At 35.3% G+C, this 26030-nt stretch overlaps 1 protein-coding gene across 18 annotated transcripts in view; it reads right to left on the bottom strand.

Annotated features, from left to right (window-relative positions):
- Positions 1 to 26030, bottom strand: part of TCF4 (transcription factor 4) — a 368508-nt gene that overhangs the window by 101714 nt on the left and 240764 nt on the right. For 14 of the 18 annotated variants that reach the window (XM_066353366.1, XM_066353376.1, XM_066353369.1 and 11 more), the window contains 2 exons: positions 25851 to 25980; positions 25333 to 25382 (listed from right to left, as the gene is read on the bottom strand). In XM_066353366.1, the coding sequence (XP_066209463.1) occupies positions 25333 to 25382; positions 25851 to 25980 (180 nt within the window). The remainder of the gene's footprint in view (positions 1 to 25332; positions 25383 to 25850; positions 25981 to 26030) is intronic. The other 4 variants (XM_066353370.1, XM_066353373.1, XM_066353389.1 and 1 more) reach the window with 1 other exon arrangement.

Below are 26030 nucleotides of genomic sequence, written 5' to 3'. Positions count from 1 at the left end.
ATGCCTTTTCTTACATATTTTAAAATGCCTTTCAATTAATTATGTAAGTATAAAATTTTAATATTTTAATGATACGATAAATATTTTAAAAATTGAAACTCTCACTGCTTTTAAATATATTGTTAACATGTGCATAAATATTTTTAATCTGATAAGGTGAAAGAGATTTTTAAACCCTAACAAATCAGCACATGGGACTCAAAATATTAAAATGAGACCAGAATGATAAGCTTCCGGGTTTCATTAACTAATGAAAATGAGTCTTAAAATTTCAAAAGCACAAATATGCAATTATTAATAAGTAGACACTCCTTTGAAAGGTGATATATTTATTATGACTGCTGAGACACTAAACATATCACCCAGTGATGTTCGCTCGGGTGTTGGTTTGCTGACCTTGGAGTACATTTCAATCACAGAACACAAGTCAGTGGCTTGTAAACTGAGGTATTTCTGCAAACTCAGACTTTGAAGTTTTCTCTGTGACAGAAATATCACCCATGATAAATTTTTAGTGTGATGCGTCGCGAGTTAGCACAGAAGCAGAAGAACTGAAGCTATGTACAAAAATCCACATGGTCCATAATAATTTTAAAAGATATCTTAATTATAACAGCCCATTTTTAAGGGACCCTGTCCTGATCTGTTGTTTGTTTAAATGCACCTTATTGAGCAAGTCACTTAACTGGCATGAGCCAGGCAAAGGGTCCCCTGTTATCACTGAAATGATAAGGAATGGAGGTTAGCCACACAAAACAGTGAGCCAGCACTCTTGCTGGTAGTTAGCCACAAACACCGTTCATGACAGTAAGAGCAGGCAGTGTGGCCAGGTGCTTTTTTTCTGCCCTTTATGAAAAAAAAATTCTACTGGTAAAATTATTGGTAGAAGTACTGGACACTTAAAATACATCCCCATTATTTTTACCTTCTGCTACACTCTAAAGTTTATAGTTCTTCTGTGACTCCACAATGCCTAGACAGGTATATCTGAGGTGAAAGTGGGGACACATATCTAGAGTAGTCAGAAGAAATTTGGGGAGTATCTGACCAGAAATCTCCAGTGCATGTGTAAAGTTTCACCTCCAAGGACAGACATTTAATATTAACTTGCTGAATAACTGAATAAAAGAATGACTGCATTAAAAAAAACAAGTAAATATTAAAATTGTACAGCAACTTGAGTAATAAAACGTGGTCCATCCTGGGACATGTGCAGGAGTCAGTCACACATACAACATTTCTCCTGCCCTCAGAGACCTGACCACGTGGTTGAGGAGAGGGAACCTCTGCTTTGAATAAAATGAAAGAATAGGACCAAAGACAAATGTGTAAATTGTGAAGCAGGGGCAATTATACACAGGTTAAACAATATGACACCAAACCATTGCAGAGTAAGTGACTGAACTATTCTTCCAAACACAGATCTCATTGAAGTAAATTTTACCTTTTGTCTGAATAATGACTGCAACGTTATGCAGTTACTGCAAAGTCAAAATAAACCTAATAGACACACACACACACACACACATACACACACACACACACATGCACAAACTCATGCAGAGCTTATCCTGCACACTGTCCTGAATAAGGCAAGTGTTTAATAAAATAGTTGAATGAATGAATGAATGAACTCATAGAGGAAATGTCATCCCCCCAGGATATAACTTGGTAGAAGTCGAAAACGACATATTTTTGTTACAGTCATTTAACATCTAATTTTTTTCATATAATACTAGCTTACTTCTATAATGTTCCCCCTTGTCTAGCATAACTTAACACTCCAAAAAAGAGGTAATCATAGATATAGTGATTACATAATATAATAGAAATAAACAAACCTATAAATTAAATAACCACTTTAGGTAAATATCTACCCCATCAAAAAATGTTGGTAATAAAAAAGTTATCTGACTCATACATATGACACAAATACAATTTAAAGAATATGCAATTTCCTACATTTGTTTAGTCTTCATAATGGTACTTGTGGATAGATACGGTCATTCCTACTCTAAAGAGGCAGTGTTAAGGCACAAAGACCCTACATGACATTCCACAGACCACAAAGTTACTAAGACAGTGGAATCATGTGAGCAAAGTTATAAAATACCAAGGGCTTTTACTTGAGTCTCAGACTTAGCTGTATGAGAATCACAAACTTGCTACTCTACAGCCCAGACATCTTACAGGTTTGAGTTTTAGTTCCTTCACCTTAACACAAGCACTCTTTTTGAGGCATAAATGAGAAGACACCTCGTTCAGCATCTCAGAGGTGTGTTACAAGTGAGAGTGCATTTCCTGGTTCCTCCTCTTCTGTTTCCTCTATGTAGGAATGCCTTAAATAGTGGAAGAACAATCTCCATCTAAAACAGGCTGAGGTAACAGAAGTCTATTAAAATGAAAACAAATTATAAAAATACAATACCATTCTAAAGTCTTCACTACTAAGCAAAGCTATCAACTCACACAACTTTTTGGAGTACACACCAATACTGGCATGAATAGCATATGTGTACTTAAAATATATGTCTGTTGATGTTTTAGTATCAAAGTCTATGCTCATATTTAAACATAAGTGAAAAGTAAATTTTGCCAAGTCAAGGAAAGAAGGTTAAACTACCCTTATCTATTGAAAAAAGGAGGTATTACTGAGTTTAATGTATTTAGGAGCTAAACAATTTCAGAGTTTTATATTCTCCAGTAGGAGTCACTATAAACAAGAAATTTAATTCCGAAGCTAAATTAATGCTGGTGTTTAGTTAGTAACATATACATGGATTGCTGTATTAAAAATGTTTAAATAAATGGTAATAGCTTATATCTAAGGAGAGATTATATTTAATATCCATCCTAAACTATAAGTTAAGCAACTGCAGTGATAAAATCCCTTATTATGTATGACTGACTGTAACTTCATAAAAGATTTAATTATCAAAAAAAAAAAGGATGCAGACACACACACACACACAGTAAAAATAACTTTTAATCTGATGATCATAACTTGAAACAGCCTTGCAAGCTAGTAGTGAACAAACTTCTTACATGTACATTTCTATATTTCTTTGTATTGAGATCTTTAGAATGTAAAGGCTGTTCTCTTAATAAGCTAGCAGCTTTTAACTTTTAAAAAAATTGATTTGCTTCTATTGGAATCCTAATTGTCTTAAAGCAGTTTTTAAAATACACATATACCTGGAGAAAAATATTTATGCCATATAAATATACTTGTCAGATAAATATAAAAATGTTATTTTAAGTAAGTCCATATAACATGAAGAACTGAGAGAAAATATAAATCATCTCAACATTCTAAGTGGCTTAATCTTATTCTCTGCGTATCATTTAAATATTATCAGGAATAATAGCATGAAGTATTTTATGGTTCAAACACAGACGAGTTTAGTTTGGTTGATGATTTGATCACAAGAAAGTATCAAAATATCAGCATAGTGTGTGAAATCTAATTTATATTTGTGGTTTTATCAGTAACTTCCTAACGTTATCTTGAATTGGCTACTTTTATGTGGCCTGGATTCATAGTAGACATCCAAAATGGTTTATCAGATGATCAAATATGCATTTTCTTTCCGGCTTCTCAGATGGCTTATAGTCATATTGATTATATTATAATTAACATTGATTACAAAGGTAAGCAATGTGGTCTATTTTTTTAACTATACTTTTGTTCTCTAAATATCTGACTTCTACCTTTCTGTGGCAGTATTTCTCTTTTTTTACAGAAAAGAGGAGGTTGCCCATTTTGCTTTATAAGGTATTATAAAAACTCACCCAGACATACATTGTTTTCTTGACATACAGGAGCATGCAAAATAAGTGCAAAAAAAAAAAAAAAAAGCCAAATTCTCTGTAATTTGTTATTTTCCTATTTTTCTATATATTTTTTATTTCTATGGTAAAGAATACATTGAGTAGGCCCACATGAATATAACATGTAATTCTACAAGCCAGAAATATAAAATGGCATTACCCTACAGACTGGGGAACATTTATCCATTGGCATGCGTGATCTGGTGAGGTGAAATAGTAAGTTGCCAAGACTAGAAAATATACATGTTTGTGTTTAATTTTAATGGAAACTGCATGCATGATTCAAACTGAAGTTCACTTCTTTCTTCCTTAATTTCATGCAAAGATCTATAATTGCAAAAGTCATTAATCTATTCTTTTACCACATCTTTCAGATAACATGAAATTAGAAAAAGATAATGCAAGTGACACTTCTGACAACTAAAAGAGATATTTTAGATAAGGAGAAAAGACTTTATTATGTTTCTTATTTTTCCCCAGGACATTAATCTCTTTCCCCTGGGATAAATAGAATGTTCTTTGGGGAAAACAAAAATCCTTTACTTTAACCCAGGGTAATCTGTAGTCAGTGTCCAAGTTCGATACAAAAACAAACCATTTCTATTTTGGTACAATGAGGAAGCATCACACTGGACAATATAAAAACAGAGATGGAGGAAGCTGACTCAGATTGCTGCACTTCCTAGATGAAGAGAGCTAGTGGGCTGACCACAAACAATCACCTGAATAGAATGGAGTAAGACGACAACTGTTTTTTCCGTCAAATTGATGCACGTGTGAAAATGAATTCCCGAAAAAGGGGAAATCCTGGGTATGTTTGTTTGTCTGGATGAAGGATTCCATTTGAGACATTTTTGACAAAGTGGATTGATGAAGCAGATTGGAATCTGGGCACAGGATGTTCACAATTTTTTAAAATTTACGAATAAACACTGGGCTTCTCAAAGCATTGCTCAATGATCAAAGGGAAATGTAATATCACAATGAAAATCATTTTGATTCTAAATAGGATAATTGTCTAGGGTTTGTTAACCCCCTTTGGGGTGGGAATTCTAACAATTTCCTGAGGTTACTAACTGTTGATTACATTTAATTGTTTGACATTCTTGAGCAAGTGGAACAACAAATTGCTGAGCAGAGAACAAACAATTTTCAAATACTTTAATGACTATCTCTGATGAACACTCAGAATAAAAAGTGTAGGTAAAAAGAATTTTAAAAAATTTAAATGAAAGTAAATGACCATATAAAATTAGCATCCTATGTACATCTGTTATTAAAATGCCTATTCAAAATTCCTGTTTTATAAAGTTTCTGCACAAACTATTTTTTGTGTAACTGGAAACCCCACTTAGAGGAAGAATTAATGGTATTTCAAGGACAAAAGAGAGGGAGATCCAAGTTCCCTGAAGGTCAACCCATAGTCTAAAGCTTAGGCTGGTTACTGGTCCATTCCTGACCGAAAAGTTGCTATTCTTTAACTCCAAATGACCTTGAATTTTAACTACTTAGTTTTACAAATAAATGATCTCTTTGTTCTGTCAATCGTAAGCACTTAAATGTTTATCCTGCACATAAACACTGAGACACCGTGAAGAAGACAGGTGAGACGGCTGAGCCTCCCCATCCTAAAGACAGGGCTCACTGCAGACGGCATGAGTAACCCGAAGACACTGTTTCTAAAGGGTAAAATTAGGAATTGCAATTAAGGAAAATTCTGGTCTTCTACTAATAAATACAACAGAAATAAATTCATCAGCTTTCACTGAACACAAACAGCATTAAAATTGATACCGTTTGGCACAAAATTTAATGTTGATAAAGTTTGACTTATAATATTAGCCCAACCCTATCAGGTATAGATGAAGAGTGTCCAAAAGTCATCTGGCAGTAATGGTCTTATCTGCATTCATTTTGCGTTGGGCAAAGCTGCCTTAAAAAGATGTTTTCATAGTCTTATCTAGCATTAAGTGTAACAGTGCCAAACTGCCAATATGGTGCTTTCAAACGAGAGGCATGAAAATTGCCTCTATTTGTTTGACAAGGGTACTTGTTTCCCAAAATGTCAGCCTTCTTTGAACATGATTATCAAGCGCATTCTGAACATAAAGCAACTTATAAATTGTTTAATATCAGTCAAAATCCCACAGAGGTTAACGTTTCCATCTTCATCAGCAGTTGGACATTTCCTTTACTACAGAATGTGGCATGTTCTGGTCACCTGTTCGGAGCCTGCACGCCATGTTCTTGGCAGGGTGTGGGCACCTCCCCGCTTAGTGCACCATATAGAAGAGCTACTACACGCAAGGACAGGGTATAGAAACACAGTAAACACAAGAGTTCCTCACGCCATTCCCACTTCATGCATGGGCTGTGTCCTTCCAACTTGTTAGCAATGTTAATCTTTAACTGATCAACTTCACATAGTTTTTGAAATAAAAAGTATGTTTTAAAAAATTAAAATTATTGTGCCCATAGGCTTTCTCAGAGTGAAGTATCTCTGCAGAGCCATTATTAGTACAATTATTAAACAAATGACTCAATTTTAAGATAAGTATTAAACATAAAATAAGTAAAATGTAAGTTATATAATGTCCAATCACTGGAGTGTAAACTGAAACTAATATAATACTGTATGTCAACAGTAATTGAAAAATTAAAAAACAATTTAAATAAATTTTATTAATTAAATTGTCTTTTTCATTGTCTTAATGACTTTCGAAAAAGGTAAAGCTTCTGATTCTCCAACCAAGTAAGTACATGGGGATGAAATCTCCATTTACTTCTTAATAAGAAAGTGTTGCCAATAAGCGTTAAATTGTAATCATAACAGTGTTTCCATCTTTGAAATTCTGTGTTGTTTTTTTAATTATAATGAGCTATCTCTGGACAACCAATCCTTGACAATAAAGAGAAATCAAGTTAGTTATGCAGTTAGACAAGCAGAAGCTCAACGGTAGGGAAGAGATGCTCAGAGCTGCCAGAAAGACAGACAGACAGATGGACGCTCGCCGGTGATCGGGCCTCTGTCTTCCTCTGTCACCTGTGTGCCTCAGACCCAGGATCAAGTTCTGTCGTTCCTTCCAGACAAGGACCGTTTCAGAACGGTCCTCTGGTAAGAGTTTAATGCCATCAATGGTTCCTAAATAAATCCTGTGTCTGCTTTAGTGTCCCCAAATATTGTAAATTTTTAAAGAGCAGAGATTATGATTTAACTTCCTCTGTTCCTCCCTCTCACAATGGGATAGGTTCATAATAGGAGTTCAATCACACTTTGCTCACTGAGTGAATGAGGAACAAAAAGAGATTTATTTCCTTCCTTCCCACAATGACAGAAATCGTCAGGTCCAGAGTTGTCAGAAAAACACATTATAGCCAGCTGTAACTTCAATTTAAGAATAAATCAAGTCTTCGTGAAATGGAAAAATGAGCCCATTATTAGACAAAAATGTTCAAGTATAGTATAAAATAGCTATTTTATATTGATAAAACACCCACTCACACACACATACTATCATGAATTGTTCCCCTAGTTTTCATATGTTCTAACTGCTATTATTGATTCTATGAGCCTGGCTCTTCCCTCACCTGGATTATAAACTGCTGAAGATTAGGGATGGACCAAGCTTTATTTGCTGGGCTGGCAGAGAACATATTCGTTTACATAAACACTTCACAGAAGGGGGTTTGGAGGATCTAATTTATCTTCCTTTCTCTTGTACCTGTGGCTATTTTCTCAATGGATTAATTAATAGTATCAACAATATGCCAAAGACATAAAAATGGATACATGTATTGTCACTTGTGAGAGCTGATCCTGCTCTGCCACTCAGCCTGGTGAGGCAGACTTGTCTGTCGCATGGATTCTTTCACTTGCCTTGGTACCCCCTACTTATTGAATCTATATTTTACTTTAAAGATTCAATTTCATAAACATTTTCTGGAAGAACAACATATTCTCTATGGCTAGGAATTATTTCCATATGATGTGGAGAAAAACAAAACAAAGAAGCAGGTGCTTTCCATGTCATTTCCACATATTTAACTATTTTTGGCGTCCTTTCCCACATATTCCATATAACTAAATTTTAGTGCAACAGGAAAAAAAAAATCTTTTAAAAAATGTTATTTGTTTCATTTTTAAAAAATGCTGATAAACTCACCTACAATCATAGTAAATCCTGTAATTGATTTCATTTCTATAGTCTACATTATTATCACAGACTGTGTGATTACATCAACTGTTAGGTTCTTAAGGACCATCATCTTTACAGTTATTAGTCTACAAGGTAGGTCAGTGATGCCGGGACCCATAAAATGAACTCTTGCTTGGACAACTACTTGCAACCATGTGTATCTTCACATAAATATTCACAATGGCAGGAACTCTGGCCCACTGCTTTGTACCCTCCGGGCACCTGACACAGAGGAGATGTGCAGTAAGTATTTGATGAATTTTTTAATTTGATGCTTGAACCTTAAGCTGATCAAAAGCTAGATGGGTATATGATGATGTAAGATCATCCATCTCTCCCCACATCTTCTGGCTGATATCAGGGTTCTTTAGCCATCGGGGAACTATAGACCCCGTTTTACAATCTGATAGAAATTACATTCTTTGTTTCCAGCTACCTCTGTAACATACAATCAAATTTTGTTGACTAGAATGGCTAAGAGAAAGGCACTAACATTTTGTAAAAACTGGTTTGAAATATGTTTGAGATCTGTATTCACAGACGCCGTATCTTTTCATGAAACAAGCTTAATGTGTCAGGTTTACCTAAAATTTACCAAGTATAATATATAGCTAATACACTTTCAGTATCCTTAAATAGGAAGAAATTCTGTCTGAAAGCAATACTAAAATAACTTAGCATTTTAGTTGTTTATACCTTTCTTGTAAGTTATCTAACTTATTGAGATCATCACAGAGACGCCTGGTAGCAATGCAATTGTTACAAATCTGCCTGGGTTTCCTTTCAAGCTCCCAATTTTCAGATGTTTGTAAGAATATTGCCAGAATCTTAAATTTGCTAATGCATGGTTGTCTGTAGAAATGCAAATTTCATTCATCTCTCTGTTCATATTCTTTTCTTTCTAAAAAAATAAATAAAACTGCTAAGTCATTTTGTATCATATAGTGCAAGAAAACAGACTTATAATACTGGAGATGTTTTATCTTTCTTACCTAGCTCTTGATCCTAAAAATGTAAGTTAAAAAATAAAACCCTCAGCTCACCTTCACTTTTCCCAATACACCTTAGAATAAAAGTGCTTCATTTTAAATGTGGGCCAATGACTGAAATTTAAAACCCCAAACTCAATCAGTGGCTATAATGCTTAACAGGTTGGAATTCACAGGGCTTGCGACATGTAAGTAAACACGGGCCATGCCACCCTACTGTGTAATACATTTAATCTGGACTCCATAATCTCAACTGCGGTTATCCATTTTGTTGTTTTCAAGGCTGCAAGTTCCCAATAAAGTTGGAAGGCTGACTGGGCTTATTTTCCAGTGAATATTGTTTCTGCTCTCTCTTGAGCTAGGAGCACAGCTGTGCAAAGTGGTTTCACTGAACCAAGGGATAGTCACAGAATAATCAGCTCAAAACTTTGTCCAAGTTCACAAGCTATGAACTGCATGATAATTATATGAACTCCTCCAAAACCACGACCACTTGCGTGACTTTTAGACTGGATCTCTGTCAAGTGGTATTGATTTATGTTGATCTCAAGGGCAATTTTTTCCTTGACTCTACCCAATTTACACAGCAGTTGACAAGGACTGAGCCTAATTTCATTTTCCATATAGTAACTAGCAGGCTATTTCTGTTTCAAAAGTGAAATTGTAATGGTAGGGACAGAGGCTAAACTCTTAATTCAGATACAACCGTAATATTAAGAGCACTGTCTTTAAAAAAATAGCTACTGGAATAATTAAAAGCATTATTCTTAATAACAAAAACAATGTAACATCCTAAATCACACTCTAAATACTTCAAAAAGACCCTGAAATAAATTTTATTAATAACGCTAAGTCTTGTATTTAGAATGGAGTCTTCAGAGTAAATGCACTATTTAATATATTTCAATGATTTATCACAGTAGAAAAGGTCTGCATTCATATCCAGTGAAAATCCGCAGATACAAGGTAAATCGAATGGTCCTTAATTTAAAGTATTAAAAACTACGGGCTAAGACACTCAGCCCAGAAAAGAAATTCATTTCAAAAAAAAGGAAATAATATAAACTCTTGGCTAATTAAAACTTCTTTTATATGGAAGAAGTGGACAGTGCCTTCACCCTTCTAGAAAAAAGAGCACAGGCTTCAAAATAATTTAAGATACCTGATACTAGCAATTTGAGTTATCAAGTTGAATTCATAAATTATGACTGGGCTAACTTGGAACTAAAACTATTAACTGTTTAAAATAATTCACTGCCTTTTCTAGAAAAGATCTTAATCCTAAAAGTCACTACTTAGTAATTTTCTAGAAAAGATCTTAATCCTAAAAGTCACTACTTAGTAACACCTTTCTTCAATGGCTAAGAGGCACATAATTTCCATTGTTTAAGATAGACATGAAAATGGGATAATATCCAAATATATCTAAATACATAATGATGAAATATTAGGATCTTGCTTTTTAAACATAGGGGTAGAAGGAAGTTTTGGCACTAGTACTACATTTTTAATTTAATTATAAAATCAGTTCTTAGAAATTGAAAATAATGTCTGAGAAGCCGGAAGAGGACCAGATTTAGCCATTGAATGCTGTGTGGTGCTCTTGCTGAAAGACAAGAAAAGAACAAACACATCAGCGCAGAGAGTGTGTGGCCACAATTGTAGGACTGACATCCAGGGAAACCTGTCCTTAATTTATCCCGTCGTGTGTAGATTTGGCAAGGACCTCCAAAAATCATTTACATACCATATGCCCTGAATTACCTAGGCACAATGGCTGTGGATAAATATGATGTTTCAGGTCTGACTGTTTGCTTCCTTTTATAAGTTTTGCAGCTTTCATTTCATTTTCCTGTTTGCTAAATAATTTCATGCAATATTGTGTGTTGCAAAAGACTGTTTTGCTAAATCAATGAATAGTTCATTGTGCCTTGTGATTAGGAAAAGAAAAATGATCCTGAGCTAGGAGACCAGGATGTACTATTTCTCCCATGTAAGAATCAAATTTAAAATTAGCTTCTTAAGCTTTGGATGCATTTTTGCCTTTGTCTTTACTAAGCATATAAATTCAAGGCACTGGACAATAAAATAGACAGAAATCAGCTAAAATGACTTTCGTGGAAAATAAAAATTAGTTAGCAAGTGTACAGGTTTAAAAGATCTCTGAAATTAGGCTCCTGGTAATCCCTAAATTTACTCCTCTTATACTTAAAAGCCATTATAATTGACCCATGCCTTAGTTGCCCTCTTTCCACCAAATGGGTTTTAATACAAACATGGTAGTACTTGTCCAGATTCTCAAACTACATTTCAAGTCAGACTGATAAAAATGTATACTTAAACCAAAATGATCAATAGCCTAAAAAAGGCTTGGAGCAGAACTATGTACATATTTTTTGTTGTGTACTATAAATTTGACTGTATAAACTTCCAATTAAAAATGACATTCACACCATCATTTTTGATAGAATTTTGCACAGTAGGAACACTCATTAATGCAGGGTAATACAGTGTGATAAGCAGCTTAGACATCAAAATAGAAAAAAACAACATGCCAGTTGGTCTTCTCTTTATATGAGTAAAATAAAACTTAAAAAATTAAATACCTGAGAAATTAATTAAAAAGAACACTTATTGGCATATGTATTTTTTAACTATGTCATAGCAAGAGAATGTACTCAGTTTCTGCTGCAGAGATCTAAGTCATAACACAAAAAATAAATCAACATTCATCCTTTAGTTGATGAGAAAACATTAAAGGCATGACAATATTCAAATGGAATAAAATACAACTTAAGTAATTTTACATATCTTACAATTATCCTCCTAAATAGAATGTGTGTGTATATATAGCATATTATATACATCATGTAAAATACATATATATGTACCTACATATATATATATATATTTTTTAGCATTTAATATGAAGTATTCAAAATGTCTGAATTCTTTTCAGCATTAATAAAAGAGAGGCAAAATCCCACTGGCTACAAAATGCGTGCACATGGGCCATTTTTTGGTCTTTAACTGGAAAATACGAAGTGGTCATATTCATTCTTAGTTTTATGTTAAAGTAAGTGCCAAAGGATGTTTGTCTGTATACTAGCAGAGAAATAAAGAAAAATAGATGTAGTAATTTCAGAACACTATCAAATTATTTGGTTTCTTTAAGGGGCAAAGAAAAAAAGCTACCACTCGAAGGCTGGCAATGAAAGGGTTAACAGACATATGCTGTATAATTAGGAGATGCATTAATGATTATGAATAGTAAATGATTTGGTGCAAAAAAAAATTTTTAGTCAAAGGGACATGTACCTATCTTACATGTTTATTAGTAACTGTATATAACTAAAGAATTCTGCTATTAAGAATCTTGCATTATTGGTGTAAATACTTCCAAGGGTACATCAAATTGTAATCTTTCATACGACATCCATCAAACCAGGCTGGAGATTTTGACAAACATTAAACACAGTAAGGAGGCAATTATGTATGCATGATTTAATCTGCAACTAATTAATATGCAAATTTATTCATATGTTAGTTACTAAATTAAAAATGCAAAGAAGCCCTTATGGTGATTCTCGAAATTTTGCACAAACAGAACATTTAAAATGTAAGAAAAATGAAGTTTTTCAGAAATCTGTAACACACTTTTACTGTCTCTAGAACCTGTTGCACTAAGACTCAAAAATATGTGTTTAAATACTAGATAATAATTTAAAAGGTGTGCTAATTTTATGTGAGAATGTGGGAACAGAAAGGTTAATCAGCATTCTCTCGAACTCTTAAGAGATACACTCTAATTACCAGACAAATGGTATTCTATTTCTAAGCTTTCTTCCCTGCTTTTAAGGTTGTCAGAAGTTGGTCATTCTACTGATATCCTGGACAAATGGTTAGGGGAATAAATAGTTTTGAAAAACAACTAGATATTTTGAAAATTCTAGAGTAACTCTGAGACCATTTGGTGTTCACTAAACATACAATTCACTCCTCAAGATGGCAACTCGCTCTTTTCGCCTTTGGGGAAAGCTCTTTGCAAACACAGGACTGGGAGGGAAGTCTTGAGGGAGACTAGAAATTCTCCCAAACTGTCTTCCAAATAAATCTTCAAATTAAAATAATACGACTAACCCAAGAGCAATAACCTCCCAAAAAAGCAGAAGGTAATTTCATCTGAATTCAGTCCGGCTATTTCAGCCCTGCATTTTCCAGACAGTCTAAAACTGATTTGAGTCTTTGATGGGAAGACGAGGGATGTGGAGGAGCAATAATTTATAAATATCTTTTGGTGCCTGCATACAAGGGAGCATCCATTCACGTGCATATATTATTATCCTTTGGCTCTATTGCCTTCTGTAAGAATCTGGTTTCCCTGTGACTTCCTCGTGACCAGCAGCAAGATTTTGTGTAGATCACCTCTCGTCTGATTACCTTTTTCATCCGAAGTCCGATGGCCATGTATACAGCTCCTGAAGCTGGCACTTGGAACAGCTGTAGTGGCCTCAAGAAATCAACACAAGTCAACTGTATGAGGAAGCACAATAACAGCGTCTACGACTCTTCCCAGGGCTCTGAACTCTCACCCACGTTAAAAAAAAAAAAAAATCGCCATCAGTCTCATCGCTGCCAAGTGACACACAAAAAGGAAGTTAACCATTGGCTGTTACTTGCATTCACAGTCTGACTCTGGTCTCCAGCTTCCCTCAGCCCATTCTGATGCCAAGCGGACTACAGCTTGCCCATTTCATTTCAGCCACGGCAGCCAAAAAAAGCACTGCCCCAGCGTGCAACGACAAGCAGTCTGTTTTGATATTAGTACCTCAGTATGCAATATAAGAGAGTCAGATGTCCCAAAACTATGTGCTCTCCCCTGAGGGACACTGTCCTGGCCTTCCTTGGCCAGAAAGATGGTGAGCGTGCCACAAATCCTTCATTTTGAAAGCACAGGGGAAGGAAACCCACCATCCTTGGGACCCAGACAGAAATAGTGAGGGGCACATCTTCCGGGGAGAGAATTCATGCCTTCCAATTCAACATGCACGGCTAACTGGAAATATTAACTCCTATTCTAGTCACTCCCTGCCAGCCAGCATCCATGAGCCTGGACGGAATTACATCAGGAAAGGAGTCTTTTTCTTACGTAATTCAATCGTAGTAGGCACTAGTAGGTAAATATCAGATTTTCTTATATTTCTTTCATAAAAGAGAGGAGACTATTTGGATTTGTAAAGAATGTTTGTTTCTTTTTTCATTAACCCTCAGACAGGGAGGAAGGTGCTAATGAAATCCTCCCCACTCCTTCCTCAGTCATCTCCACCCACATTCTGATTTCTTTGCTGAATGCAGGAATCAGACTAACCTGGTTTAACCTCTGAAGTACCCTATAAGGGTTTGTTCTTCCCAACATTAACGAATCACGCTTTCTAAAATTCCAGTGAGGCATCATCAGGTAAAGATCTCAATTTCTAGTAATTCCAGGAATCTGAGAGTAACTGAGGCATCTTTAGATTTTTACAGATGACTCAATTTTTGTAGTGACCAGAACTGAACATAAAGCTTTTAAAAGCTTCAGTGTACACATTTATGCATTCATTACACAGTGTTCAATCTAATTTGTTCTTTTTACTGTCACAGGAAGCACATGTTTAAAGCAATCTGTTTCCTCATGTGAATGCTTTCCTGTCTGTTTAAAAAAAATTGCGACACACTTTACCCTGAGTAACCAAGAGGTGATCATAAATATCCCTAAATAGCATTAAACAGATATGAAAGACATTAACACTTTCAGAATGCCAAAGTAGTATTAAAAAAATTCTAACAGATGCTCCTAGGTCAAAAAGTGAAATGTGTGTTTCCTGAGAAAACACTCTCATCAGAATTCTGAGTGAAGTGTGAGTGGAGAAGTGAGGTGTGGGGGACAACGAGGACCCTTTGGTGGGGGGCATGGCCACCCCTGCAGGGTGCACGCGCCATCAAAAGCCACACTTCCGTGTAAGTTTGACAACAACCAATATCCTCTGTAATCCACAAGGTGGCAATGGCTACAGCGAGAGGTGGCTCCCTCAGAGCGATCTGGCCGCCTGGGGAAAGGTCTGTCTGTGAACCCAGGGCTCAGTTCCTGCTTGGGGACAGGAGGGAGAGGTCCGGCCAAAAAGGATCTTTCCTGAGGGTCCCAACGTGGGGCCTGGTTTGTCTGTAAATTAAAATCGGCTGGTTCAAGACATTTGTGGGGAATGTAGAGACCATCTTTCTCCCTAACCCCCTTTGCCAGATGTTATTTTTCCCCTTAAATGAAAGAGTTAAGTAATCAGCCCTTACAAAAATTGTTTTAAGTTTCCCACAGCTGACAAGCAAAAATACTTTCATGAATTCAGCAGTGGCATTGAGAAAAAACACATTACAATGCTGCAAAGGCCAGAATCCAGCAACTCTTTGACTTTACCCTTAAAACATCTGTATAAATATTCCTGTTTAATGTTAGAAATTTACCTAAACAGTCCTAAACAAATCGAATTCTGTTTTACTTTGTAAAAAAAACAAACTGCCACACACACCCACCTAGTCAACTCATCTTCATGGTGCCGGATGAATTAACCCCCCGGGGCCAACCTCCTGCTTCCAAGGGTCACCAAGCCAGCTCTGCCGAGGTGGACTCACGCCCCACTCAGAGGACCCAGCTCTGGTCAACCAGAGAACACCAGTGACAGAAGAGGAAAGAAGTACGTATCTCCTTATCACTCAGAGGCAGGACTGATTTAGGCATAAACCAACTATTGGTAGAGGGAATCATATTATGAAGAGCTTTGCCATCTTGCACTGATTACACATTTCAAAGGAAAAAGATGGAGCCCATACTTCCAAAACAAACTGCAGAGTGAGAAGACCAATGATTCAAAGGGATGACTAGATGTCTTGGCCGAACAGAGACACTGCTGAGGTCAAAGAGATACATTACGTAAAGCACTTGAAATATTTCATAATTTCGGGAAAACCCAGTGACCTTCACTAGGTAAAATTTTTCTGTATGTAATTTGCTCTGGTCTCAGTTTCTGCTCTACTACTAACTACTAGAGTAAGAGACATGTTAAATTTTTGTCACGGGCCAAAACAAAGGAAGTTACCTTGTTGTTAATGTTAACATTGCCAGTGTTTATTATTAACATTAATTGTTACCATTTCTTAGATACTTACAATGCAACAACGTTATACTAACCATACTATATTTATTCTGTCATCTATTTATCACAAAATCCTTAAGAGTTACATATATTTTCTTATTTTTCAGAAAATAATTTAAGTATATTTAAGTATATTACATCATGTCCCCAAAGCCACATAGCTAGTAAGAGACCCAGCTAACTAAAAAACCAGCTGTTCAGATTCTATGCTTTTAACCACTAGACCATACTGTTTCTATTACAAAAATGTTTCCCTGGGTTGTCTAGTCTTTATAATGGACCTGCCTAATGGGTAGAAGTTGTACATTATAACTAGGGCAATATTTGGGAGTGTTGAGACTCATTCTACAGTGAGATGAAGTTTCTGAATATTTAATTTATTCTAGATCGTCAAATACATGCTGAATGAACAACAACCAAGATGTACAGAGCTTCTGGTCTACAGAGTATTCTGAATAGCTGTAAGGAGCATAGCATCATAACGAAGAACAAAAATCTTGGAGACTGCTGGTGCTGGTCTCAACACCACCTCTGCCATTTACTAGCTGTGTGACCTTGAACATGTATCTTCACTCCTCAGTGTCTCCATTTGCTTAGTCATGAATAAATAATAGTACCCATTGCACAGGATTTTTGGAGGATTACATGATTTAATAGATGAAAAGTGCTTGGTGTCTGGCACAGAGCTAACACTATGTTAAGGGTGTGTTATTAGTATATAAACATCATCTCATTAAGCAGGCGCCATTTCTACCTATTTTATATACCATGAAATAGGTGTGTGGCTTCACCAAGGCCACTGGGTAAGTAAGTAAAGGATATCAGACATGAAATTAGTAAGATCTCTTTATTACTAGTGCAGTATTATTTCTACCACCCTATATTACTTTTTATTGCATTCACTGGAAATACATTTCCAAGTAATATGCATAAGGCAATGAGTTTAGCTTCTAAAGGACAAAAATTATGTATATAAAACAAGACCTGTATCTTCTTCAAGGTGGTGACATAATAAACATCAAGGACAAAAGTCCCTCTGTTATTTTATTTTTTGATTGCTCAACTGTCTCAAAAGGCTAGACTTTGTGCTCTTTAAAATGCTAAGGTCATTCCCACAAATTGGGATGCAAGTGAGACAACAATGAGAATTTGCTTAAACGTGAAAAACCTTAGTTGTGAAGCTTTTTGATTAACAAAAAAAGGTACATAGAAGAGAAAGAAAAATGAATAATAGATGGTATGCCTAGTTTTTTAGTTTGGTTGAACATGATATTTTGAGTGATTATAAATGAACAAAGAGATGGATGAATAGATGGATTGATGGATGAAAATTCCCAAAAATGCCCCCACCCAATGCTCCCAGTTTATTATAGGATCCGACTCCATAGCTAGATTTTTAATGTGATTTATTAAAGGGAAAAGAAAATCACATTATTTTGTTTTATGAGTAAAATAATTACTTATTGGGGTTTGAATAATTATAAGTAAAATAATTACCTATTGGGGTTTGATTCTAGTAATTCCTACTATCTGTGCTCATAATAAATATGCTTAATTCTGTTTTATTTTACCCAGCACTATCAATTAAGCTACAGATTATATGTGGCACTGTCTTGTATACATCCAAAAATAAAATTTATATAGAGGCACTATATAAGGGACCCAAAGTCTCGGTAATAAATTTCGTTCACGAAGCATATGTCTCAGTATTAAATGGCAGAATTTGTACCTCTTTATTACATAACAATACTTTTGAATAGTACAATAGTTATAAGAAAAGGTTTATTTTCTATTTATCTTTATGATTTAGAAAATTCAAATTGATTTAACAAATCTTCATCACTAGGCCATGAGCATTCCTTTAAAATCAGCTTCATGAGTAATGAGAAATGAGTTCAGTACTGCTGCATCCTTAGACAAATTTTATTTTTAGCCCATCTGCTAACAACTCAAGTTATTAGACTTTCTTATGATAAATCCCCAGCTTTTATACTCTACTTATTATTGAATTATTTTGTACTTCAAGTTTGTTTCATAATGAGGAAGCCAGAAAATATTATTGTATCCTGGGTTAATACACCCGAGCACCTGTGAAACAACCAAATTCCCCAAACAGGGTTACTTGAAAACATTAACGCTAAGAATCAGCAACCTACTTGAAACTGCTTTCTCATAGCAGCTAATGATATAATGATACACTGTGCCAATCGGTAGAATGAAAGCCATTACAATATTATTATAAGTATAATCCAGGAGGCATATTTAGAACGATATGGGTTGGGAGGGAGGAGGCGGCTGTAAACAGGCACTCATTCTCAGATGATATCAGAATAATTGTTTCAAAACAGCATTTTTCTAACATGGTAACAGTAAGTGGTGACAGTGACAGTTTTTATGTGTATGTGTGAGGAATGTACCACAAAGGTCACTTTTCTGAGAAAATGTAAGTCCTTCTAATATACGTCCATGGTTCACAAAAGAAATGCCTTTTAATTACTGTCATTGCAAACATAACTGAATTCTAGCAACAGAAAAAAAAATTTTCCTTACAATTCGCTGTGAAGGGGATTCAGTAAAAGATGCCCCTGGTCTTCTGTTCCACTGAATACTCAAAATAAATTTAGTGAAATTTAATCTACACACAGATCCTCTTCTGGTCACTGTAGGAGTAAACGCTTATACATCAAGTTTCAACCCTAGTAGCATATTTGTGATTAATTCCTCAGGTGAAAAAGACTAGAGAGACAATAGCGGGTATAATTAAAACACTAAAATATAATTGTTAAAATGTCCTTTTCAAAATCTAATTTGCACATTCTCTTAGAACTGAAATACATACTCCTCACCACAACTGAAATCCTCCTTTCCAATCAGAAATTTTACAAAATGCAGAATGGGCTGCATTACCTCCACTTCTCTGAAGAGGGAGCCTCAGCTCATGCAAAGCAGAAGCCCCTCTAGCTCTGCACCTCTGCAACAGCTGCAACGCACAGAAACGGGAATCATTCACGTGCTGCTGTTGTGAGATAAAATAATCGAGTATTGAAAATTACACATTTTGCACAGCATTTTATAAAAGCTCTTATTCCTTTAATATGACCGCACGCACTTGCGCACACTGACAGCCTGGGACAGTTGAGATCAAGGCTCAGAATCTCATGCTATTGCTTTGAGTGCAACGTTATGTTCATTTTAAGAATTCAAGGCTATTTATTAAGAAAAGAAAAAGAAAAGCAAGTGTCTGTCCACAGTCTGACAATTTCATCTTCCTCAAGAAAACACAACATTGCTATTTTTGAAGAAACACTTCATTCCTTTAGGATTATTGCTACCTATTACGAGAGAATCTTATTTAGTCCTCCAACTTTGATTACTTTCAAACAAAAGCTTTAGAGGTTTGAAACCAAGAAACACACTTTAAAAATGCAGAAGTTATCAATGATTGGGGAGGGGATGATAAAAATTATATGCTAAGAAATAGAACAAATGTTTCAATCAATGAAATATTAAAAGTTTACAAAAATGGTAGTCAACCAAATATTAAGCCAACCATCAATATTATTCCACAAACAAAATAAATTTGCAGAGAAGAACAAATTTTATAATTTCAAAACACATGCAAGTCCTGTTACAATTCTCTCTAGGTAAAGCATCCCTGCACAGGTGTCTTAGATTTCTTAATAATTAAACAACTCAGATGGAATCCAAGACTTCACGCAAAATACTCTTCAATGAACGTGATAAAATAGGTTCAAAATAAGAGTTCCCTGAAATGTATTTCTTCTTTCCTAACAAATGATTCCAGTTTTATACTAAATGCGACTAAAAATTTTAAACAAAAATACAGAAATTTTTAGCAAACTCCTGAGACTAAAACGCCTACTGTGATATGTATTGTATATTTGCATGAATCTTGTATGCTTTTGAACGAGTTTTAATGAAATACGAACATCCAATGAAAACTTAAATATAGAGATTCTCCTATATTTCTTCCATAACTAGCCATCACAACAAAAAGCATAACCTCTAACTGCAACTGATAAGATCAGTTTTCAAAGAAACGATGAATATGCTCAACTTCTGAAGCTTCTGGTTCACTGAATTCAATATTAACTTCACAAAATAATCAATACTCTGCAGCGAGTATTTTGTCATATTTCAAGGTGCTCCACAGAGTCATACTACGCATTCTATGTAAACTGTGTGAATGATACGTTTTTCCAATTTGGGATGATTTAATGGCATTATCCTTTACCTCCTTCCTGACTATATACTTCCATAATTAGAAAGAACAAGTTTAATATCCAAACGTCATTATTTCAGTATCTTAAAGTGGAATATGGGCACACCAAGGTTTAAAGTTGAATAATGTGAGCTATCTTAATATTTTAAAGTAAACACTGACAGTTATGTTTTTTTCACAAAGTATCTACCTCCCCAGGAATGAATCTGAAGAGACTCCTCCTCCTTTTACTTGTCACACAATTGACTGACTACTTCTAGACTCTGCTATTCAGGATGGAGTCCAGGTGGCTGACAGTTTACTTTAAACTTAATATAAATTTCATTTTAACAAAAGTTGTATTATCACTGAAGTTAAAATGTAGTTGACATGATAAAGCATCATTGAGATTTCCTTATAATCAGTTTCAAAAATGATGGGTAAATCATGTATTTTAAGTACTGAGTTTCTTGATAATATATAATTTCTGGGCCTCTACTAAAAAAAAAAACAAAAAAAAAAACCATTTACCACTTCTTTTTTAAATTGCTTGTGATTTCTTCATGCATTTGAGAAAAATATTTTTTCTTAAAATAGTTTCAGGTATGAACTCAACATCATGTTAGAAACCTTCAAATATTCTCTTTAATGGAAAACACACAGAACAATGAATGTCACGAGCATTATCCCAAGTCTCATCAAAAATTTAAAATTTTATTTTAGTTAGAATTCTTTCCTTTTTAAAATTGCTAACCCTGGTATCTCATATACAATGAGATTTTCTTTTTCAAATCCACACAATGATGACTCATGCCTCAAATTTTCTTGGAGGTTCCAAATTTTATTTTAGAATATTTATGATAGTAGAGATTGTTTTCCTTTAAATCTGTTTGTTCGAAACAATTCCTGATCACTTAATACAAAGCTTAGAAGATCCTTCTGATTTTCAAAACAAAAAACAAACATACAAACAAAAAAAACTGCAATTCAACACAGAAAATAGACTTGACTGAAAAGCGCAGTGTGAATAGAGGCTCACTAGTGACATTAGAGGTCATAAACTATTTCTAAGGATAAAGGTTCTTATTTCCAGAGAACTCTAAAGTTTAAGGTATTTCAACTGAAAATGATAGTGAATTCACTGGTTTCAAATCCAGAGTAGAAGTGGAGACAGATTCCACCAATGTTTGAAGTGAAATGATTGTAGTTATTAATAGTGTCTGGTAAAATGCATATCCTTTTGAAACATTCCAAATTATAATAAGAGGAAAGTTTTATGTATTTACACATTGGTGAGCACAAGGACATTTCTGAAAGACAATGGAGGGTTTTGTGTTTGGAAAAATACTTTAAGACTGCACAAGATGAACATTTTTTGCTTTCTAGATTTTAATGCTTCTATGTTAACTTCTAAGAACCCTGGATAATTTTTCTAAAAAAAATGTGCCTTAAAGGCACATTTATATGCCTTTATATATATTTATTTATATATAAATATATAAAGTGGTATATATTTCTGCATAAATTCATGATTTAAAGTGCATGATTATTAGTTTATACAAACATGAGAAATCTGCTGGAAATAGCCATGAAGTTGAAAAATATTAAGTTCAAGATGATAAATGATTAAAAAAACAAGATGTTGAAAGTAGGCAAATAAGAAGTTCAGAAGTAGATTCAAGAAATTAGATAGGAAGAACAAATTTTGGCCTCAACAAAAGACAAAGCGTTATTACTAAAGTCTCACCACCAGGTAAGGGCTACAAGAAACTGGGATGCAACTGAAAAGAGCAGCACGCTGAACTTGAACAGATAACATGAGGATGTTCTGCTGCACTAAGCAGGGCTCTTGTGGACAATCAGTTGTCATTTCACACTGCTTTTCCTTAAAAACAAAAAGGCGCCCTAGTCCTAACTGCAGGCCTCTGTTCTCCAGAGGGACAGACCTCCTCCACGCCACTGCGCCTGTGCGATGGGCCCTACAGGATGGTTCTCCGCCGCCCTCTCACTGTTACGCCTCTACAGTGATAGGCCTAGATGCCGCACACAGTGCAAACACACAGGCGAGGAGCCTGCCAGATCCGTGGCATGCTGTCGGGCCAGGCTCCTGTTTTCTCTCTCCCACAGATGCTGCAGCATTTTCCAAAGCAGGGCCAGGCAAGCCCCCCCCCCCGCCCCCGTATTCTGGATTTCCTGTGAACATCAAGCCTAATGGCCGCAAAAGAAGTCCAGTCTCTGCACCACCATCGTGTCATACATAATATCTGGTTACAGGTGTTACAGTTCAAATTTTCTTTGTTTTATGTTAAGGAAGAGAAAGGACCCATTTTGAAAAGAAAAATCAAGTGAGTTGACACAACAGATTGTGACCGATTTACTACTATTTACCATGGTAAATATGGGTGGAAAAAAACATACAAATGTCTTTATCAAGTCATGATCACTTGGAAAGAAATCTCTTATTACTTGCAATGTTTTATTTGTTGTAACAATACTCATACATATTGAAGCAGGTTTTAGAAGTATCCCTCATCAAATAAATATTCATAATTTTATTTGAGCTTAAAAAATAAATATAGCAGAGACCTAAAAATATAAAAATATAGATCTACTAGGGTAAAAGTGATGCAGTGACTATACAGACCATCTCTCTGGGTCAAAATAAAATACATTTGTGTGGTGGTAACACATGTAATCAATACATACAACAAAGCAAATATAAACTAAATTACACTGTGATTTAAACAGAGCTGAGATTTTTTTTAAAAAAAGTAATTACAATAAATAGATGATTGGAGTCTAAAAAATCAGCCCAACTATCTTATCCTTCTTGAATAAAACAGAAAATCAAACACATGCAAAAAAATAATAAAATAAAATTTCCATTTCAATAGAATTTTCTTCCTTGTCTTTCAAAAAAGGGGTCCTATTTACCACAATGTCCTATAAGGACCATTACACATTTAGCCAAGATATACTTTCTATGAAGACTAAATCCTAAAGGGACCACCAAAAACTAAAAATTGATGCAGACTAAATTTTCAATTCCAGATTTCTTCAGAAAGAAAATATACTTTAATATTCCTGAACATATGACAACATATCAGCAACACATAAATTGTATTAATAGCAACGAAAAAATTATACCAGTGAAATTTTCTATAGTGGCCAGTTCCCCCCCAGGGAAATACTTAAAAATGTACACTGAATTATGAGAAATTGTTGTTAACAATGAAGAAGCAGATAGATAATATCTAAGGCCACACCAAAGCACTCTTTAGAAACTGCAGACCTCTGCATTATTTTAGCATTGGAAAAACAAACTAAATTTGTGTGAATATGAGGCATATACACAGGGTACCAGCGGGTTAAGTTTCACGTAGCTTTTATACCACTCAGCTATTCTATCATTTCAGAACATTCAAAGGTTCACTTATTGTATTTAATACTGTCCGTATTATGTTCAGGCATGTTCAAAATGTAAACAGCTGTGAGAACTATATCATTTCAAGTTGTCATAAAAGCTATTAAAAGCTAAAGTTTCATCTATATTAAATCTACCACAAACTTCAAGCTTAAAATGTGCTTATAAAAAACCTGAAGGGGTATTAGTCAATTTCAATACAACATAGAAAAATCAAAGAATAAACCACTCAGTACATTTTTAAGTGACTTACTAATAGTCCAAAGTGACTATTTTATATTGGCAATGTCAGTTACACAACATTTTTCTGTATGTATGGATAACTTTGTGATGTCTCTTTGACATTACCACATGATAATTAAATTACAAAAGTTGTCTTTTTTCCTGATAAGACTTATTCTGATATACTCACTTAATAATTCTTTAGATGAACTGAAATCAAGTCAGATACACAGGTGTTTGGGTTAATCTAATAGCACATTAGCAGAAACTATTATTCTTCTAATTTATTAAAAATAAAGGTGGTATGCAAGCATTGATTAGTAATATATTTTCAGGAATCTAAAAAAATTTTATTTTAGAATATGAAAACCTAGAATAGGGCCATTATTTTTCTTTTCAAAGAATACTAGTGCCCTACAGAGCAGAGAATTAAATTAAAATATCTATCTATCTCCTGGGAAGGAAGAATGGAAACCAAGAGAAAAGAAGCAAAAAACAAGAAGAGAAGAACTCACATTTTTATTCTATATGAGGGGGAAATTATTAGAAATAGACCAGTTTTAAATAAAACATCCAGGACCCCAAATTTGAAAATGCATATAAGAATTGAAAATAAGATATCACATATTTCACTGTGATCACAACCACTGTTTGTTATGCTGGGTGCTAGAGGGGCCTCAGCCAGTCCTGCATATAGCTCCAGCGATTAAAAAGACCCAGAATGCTTTTGGTGACAGCTGGGTTCTTCTTGTTGTCACCTGGTACTCCAGACACAAATGACTACAGATGCAGCTACCTTTGCAGTCTTTATTCGATAACCTCTCTAGAAAATAGAGACATTCTCTCTGCACTCTGGGCTGAAACCCATGTAAATTTTTCCTAAATCCTCTCCACAAATCTCCTTTCGCATGCAAATCCATAAATCATCATAATACTGACAAAGAATTTAACCAACACATGAAACTAATACTCATTCTCTTGCAAACTCTGCACAGGTAAAACTCACAGAACTTCAGGCACCTTTTCAGGGCTCTCTTCAGAGCTTAACCAGCTGAATATCAGCGCGATCACCCAGTCTTCCAGAATGTGCCATTAGTCACCCCAACGGGGTCACGTGCCAGAACGTGCAGGTCCCCTCTTCCACACCCACATTCTAGATGCACGTGCTGCTCTGGCGCAAGGAACCTCACTCCAGCTGCCCTCACATCTCACAACACGGGACGAAATGAACACGGAAAGAGCAGAAACAAGCGGTACTTACTGAAGATGGCAAACCTGGAGGAACTTTTCGAACTTTCTTTGTCTGTACCTCTGAAAGAGAACGAAGAGGCCGGTGAGCTCCGCACAGGCCCAGGTTCCTACTGAAAGCAGACTAAACCACCGAGCCGTTTGGACTGGACCAGACTCTCTTCCCTCGTTACCTTGGCAAAAGGTTGGCACCAAGATCATCCCTTATTCTGGCAGAAATCAAATTCTGCCTTTTTCATAAAAGTCAAGATATTTAACTTTTTAATGCTTTGATTGTTTAAAATGTTTCTTACATGGGCAGCCAAGAGAACATAGGGAAACATTCACCATACTAGTTCTGCTGCTGTACCTTGTTAACACGCCCTCCCCCAACGCACTACTGAGGGGAGTGATGCGCCTGAAAACTGAGCAAATTTTTACGATGGGGGGTTACAGGATAGGACAGAATTAGAAGGTGATATTAAAAAAGAAAGAAAGGGGGTAAAAAGGACTAATAATCATCACTCAAGCATTCAAACAGGGATACCTTACCCATGGCACTACTGTGAAGAGGCCTCCTTCGGGGGTTATTGCTAGAATACTGATAATACTGGGAGCCAGGCTTGGTGGGCGAGAGGGTTCCTGGGTTGCCCATATCCATGTCACCTCCAAGGAGACTCTGCTAAAAGGTTCAAAAGGGAAAACAAACATAGAAGGTTAATTTTTCACACT

This window comes from Saccopteryx leptura, chromosome 11 (genome assembly GCF_036850995.1).
Source record: "Saccopteryx leptura isolate mSacLep1 chromosome 11, mSacLep1_pri_phased_curated, whole genome shotgun sequence".
In the NCBI taxonomy this organism is placed as follows: Eukaryota; Metazoa; Chordata; class Mammalia; order Chiroptera; family Emballonuridae; genus Saccopteryx; species Saccopteryx leptura.
Note: the sequence above shows the minus strand (reverse complement) of the source record. Positions and strands in the feature narration are given on the sequence as shown.